General features: G+C 41.8%; 1 protein-coding gene across 1 annotated transcript; it reads left to right on the plus strand.

Annotated features, from left to right (window-relative positions):
• Positions 1-1915: 1915 nt before the first annotated feature.
• LOC130717451 (protein MAINTENANCE OF MERISTEMS-like) lies at positions 1916-3901 on the plus strand. The gene is made up of 3 exons (XM_057567677.1): positions 1916-3034; positions 3111-3614; positions 3695-3901. The coding sequence occupies exons 1-3, from the start codon at positions 1916-1918 to the stop codon at positions 3899-3901; spliced, it is 1830 nt and encodes a 609-aa protein (XP_057423660.1).
• Positions 3902-4336: the final 435 nt, after the last annotated feature.

Consider the following 4336-nt stretch of genomic DNA (forward strand, 5'->3'; position numbering starts at 1 on the left):
CAAAGTGAACCCGATAAGTTGTTTGCACAAGTTCAGGAGGGATGTCGGAAGGACATCGAACGTGCATTTGGAGTGCTTCAAGCTCGTTTTAAAATCATCCGTGAACCAGCTCGTTTGTGGGATATAGCTGATTTGGGTATCATTATGAGGTCATGCATCATATTACATAATATGATTGTTGAGGATGAACGAGATTCATATGCTCAACATTGGACCGATTTTGAGCAATCTGGGGAAGGTGGATCTAGTACACCGCAACCATACTCGACCGAGGTGTTACCCGCTTTTGCAAATCATGTGCGTGCTAGATCCGAGTTGCGTGATTCGAACGTTCATCACGAACTGCAAGCAGATCTAGTGAAGCACATATGGACAAAGTTTGCAAATGCTTCGTGATGGAAGATGATTTGTATCGTACTAATTACGTTATTTGTGTGTTGTGTGCTTAGTTTGTTGTCTTGCATTTTAAGTTAAGAAAATAAAATAAATTATTGTGTGCTTAGTTTGTCGTCTTCCATTTTTAAGTTAAGGAAATAAAATAAATTATTGTCTATATTAAAAAAAATTAATTTGTAAAGTGTTTATTATTTAATTTAATTTAAAACAATAATTGTAATTTTATGTAAATAATAAAAACAAAAATATAAAATTAAATAAAAATATGAAATAAAAAAGTGGTGGGGTTGAGAGAGAAAACCATTGGAGTGGGTAATTGTTGAGAGTGTGTTGAATTGGAGAGAGAAGATGATGTGGAGTTTTGGGAAGAGAAAAAATGGGGTTGAGAAGGGGTAAACAAAACATTTTTTGTTGAACCATTGCTCATGGTCTAATAATTAGTTATGACGTCATCGCTGATTTTATTCTATCACTTTTTAGGCAGGGACTATTTGTACCATCCCTCTTTACTATCCACACCATCCCCTTAAGTGCAAAAATACACTTATACCCCCAAATATTTTAAAAAATAACTGCTCCAATGAAAAAAAAAAAACCTAATCTACACGGCTGCACCATCTCCCATCTCCCTCCTCTCATTCACGGCCCTCATCTCCTCCTCTTCATCTCCTCTCATTTTGACGGTCATCTCCTCATCTCCTTCACGGTTTCCCCACCAAAGTTCCAGCCTCCATCACGGTCCTACTTCACATTTCCCCACCAAAACCCTAGCCTCTATCACGGTTTCTCCGTTGTCCATCACCATCACGATTTCAGAAGGAGAAGAAAGAAAGAGGAAGAAGGACTCAATTTCAGAAGGAACCTTGACTCTGGTAAGTCCCTCTGAGTTGTTCCCTTTGGTTTGCTTAAAAACTCACATTTTCCCTCTGAGTTGTTCCCTTTTCATTCCATTTGCCCAATGTTGTTCCCTCCGAGTTGTTAGCCTGTTTAAAAACCCACACAGTTTCACCTTTCCGCAATCAAGGATTGCGGTAGTGTGGCATCGCGGGTTAGTTTCCGCAGCTATGATAGCGGTAGTTTCCGCAGCTATGATAGCGGTAGTTTCCGCAGCTATGATAGCGGTCGTTTCCGCAGCTATGATAGCGGTCGTTTCCGCAGCTATGATAGCGGTAGTGTAATTCGACCAAGAAGCACAGGAGTTATAATTTGCAGTATTAATATGTGATTTTCAAAATTAGTAATATTATAGCACAGGTCTGTTTGCTTTGTAATATTCTCAGGTCTGTTCCCTGTATTCTAGCTTGTTATAATTTGTAATATTCTAGCTTGTTTCCTTTGTGATTCAAATTAGTTCTGATTTCTGGTTAATTAGCATGAAATCATGTCAGCTACAGATTTCATATCATGTGTAGGCCAGAAACTTGTGATGCCATGAAATCATGTTTTTATTAATATGTGCTTTGGGTTTTGTTTTGTAAATAAAGAACTAACATTGATTTTCTTTGTTAACACAGGCATGATGGCAAGGACAAAACATACACAACGCGTTGTGGGAGAGGCTTCACGACCACCTCATCCTCCCCGAGACCGTTCGCGAACTCATGCTTCCGCTCGCCGAGATCGTCAAGGGACTCAGGGTGTGGGAGAAGGTGAGGAGGGTGTGCTGGTTAATGCACGACATTGGGGTGCTGAGGATGGTGATGGTCTGCAGAATGAGAATGACAATGACAATGATTATGAGAATGAGAATGAGAATGATGATGATAATGAGAATGATAATGAGAATGAGGTTGAGATGGGTTCTGAAGATGGTGATGAGGATGGTAATAGTGAGCAGGATGGAGAGTCTGAGGATGGTGATGGAACATATGGTGTTTGGTATCCCGGAGGTCCCTATGACCTCTCTCTTTTGCCTAAGTTTGGGCAGCATATAGCGCATGACGTCTGGAAGTCATATGTGCGATCTGACTTCAAATGTAGGGCCCCATTGAAGATTCATCATCATGGAAAACACTTCTTTCCTGTAAAATTCTTCTCTGACAATGTGAAGACACTTGTGGCAGCTGCAGGGTTGGGACACCTTCCGTATAGTTGTAACGGCGGCTCAGTTGACCTTAGCATTGTGACCGCCTTTGTTGAGCGATGGATGCCAGAGACGTCCTCATTTCATATGCCGTGGGGCGAGATGACGATCACTCTAGATGACGTCTCAGCTCTATTGCACATCCCTGTGGTAGGGTCCTTTTTCTCATTGGGCAAGCCGACTAAGGAAGAGGCTGCCCCTGTGGTTGTTGATTTGCTGGGGGTGACAATTGAGGAGGTGCAGGACGAGTTTCGGAGGTGTAGAGGTCCTAGTCTTCATTATGCTTGGCTTCTAGCTCTTGTGAAAAACCGTGTGAAGGAATTGAAATGGACAGAAGCAGCCCGAGCTTACTTGTTACGCTTGGTTGGCATGACTCTCTTTTGTGATAAGAGTAACACGTCTGTCAGTGTTGCCTATCTTGAGCTTTTCAGGGATATTAGCTTGGCTGGTCAGTATGCATGGGGTGCGGCGGCGTTGGCATATTTGTATGGTCAGTTAGGGGAGGCTTGCAAAAAGACTGGGAGGACAGTTGCTGGGTATTTGACTTTGCTACAGGTCAGTATTTGACATATTTGTTGTTAAGTTCATTTGTATTTTTTTGTATTTTAATACTGACACCTTAGATTTGCAGGCGTGGGTATATGCACGTTTTCCTGGGTCGCTGTTTGAGAGAAAGGAGTTCCCTCAATACAAAGCGGGTATGCCTGTGGCTAGGAGGTGGTTGGCATTCAGGGGGACAAAGAAAGTGGACCAGAAGAGACTTAATCTTGATAACTTTCCTGCTGGTGGAGTGATATGGAGGCCTTTTATGGACCACTATGTTCATCGTTCATTTGAACATGTCTCACTGTATAGTGGATTCATCAGGTTCAGCGGCTCAGTTTATCCATACCTACCTGAGCGTGTATCCAGGCAGTTTGGGATTGTGCAGTCCAAGCCTCGAGCTCCTCCATCAAAAGTTTCATGCGAGGATTGTGATGCTATGTGGATGGATTGGCGGAACCATACTATTAGAGGACGCTATGTTGATTACCCGCACGAGTGTGATACTGAGAACAATGACTGGTACAAACAACACTCACATCCTTTCATGATTCCTGAGGAGCTGAGAGTTGACCGTTGGTCATTTCTTGAGGTTTGTTAAACTTAACCCTGTATTGACACTTTCTTGCAATATTACCTTGCGAATATTGACACTTTCTTTGAATGTTACAGGGTCAGTTTGCTTTGCTGTCGACATACTCTACTGTTGCTGTTGATCCAGAGACTGTTGGGGCACCCGCAGAGGGCACAGCCATGTGGGATGTAGTTCATACTATGCATTCCATTATTCAGAAGACATTGGAGGGACCGGAGGAGCCAAAGCAACGTAGAAAGAAGAGGAGTGCTAGCGGGGTTGGGACTTCAGCTGATTATGAGTGATGCTAGTGTTTATGAGTGATGGATGTGTTTATGTTGTTGACTTTGGTAGTTGTGTTTATGTTTATGGACATGTATGTGTTTATGTTGTTTAAGTTTATGGACATGGATGTTGTATATGTTTATGTTTATGGACATGGATGTGTTTATGTTTATGGGAAACTGCAGCCAAATTTTAGTTTCAGTTCTCATCTTGTATACTTTCTGTTAAACTTTTACTGAGAATTTTACAACAATCTAATCTTGTATTCTGTTAACTTCTGCTATCAAGATAGCGGTAACGTCCGCTATCAAGATAGCGGATACACCAATCTCACTTTGTACCCATCTTGTTAAATTTTTACTTCCGCTATCAAAATAGCGGTAACGTCCGCTATCAAGGTAGCGGTAACTTCCGCTATCAAGATAGCGGATACAATAATTTCATTGTGAAGAGGT

Source organism: Lotus japonicus, chromosome 5 (genome assembly GCF_012489685.1).
Source record: "Lotus japonicus ecotype B-129 chromosome 5, LjGifu_v1.2".
In the NCBI taxonomy this organism is placed as follows: domain Eukaryota; kingdom Viridiplantae; phylum Streptophyta; class Magnoliopsida; order Fabales; family Fabaceae; genus Lotus; species Lotus japonicus.

Bases quoted from the DNA above. Each gene is read 5' to 3' on its own strand.
- LOC130717451 (XM_057567677.1), top strand. From the start codon at position 1,916: ATGGCAAGGACAAAACATACACAACGCGTTGTGGGAGAGGCTTCACGA. The intron at 3,035-3,110 runs GTCAGTATTTGA...TTAGATTTGCAG, and splicing joins GGTATTTGACTTTGCTACAG to GCGTGGGTATATGCACGTTT. The intron at 3,615-3,694 runs GTTTGTTAAACT...TGAATGTTACAG, and splicing joins ACCGTTGGTCATTTCTTGAG to GGTCAGTTTGCTTTGCTGTC.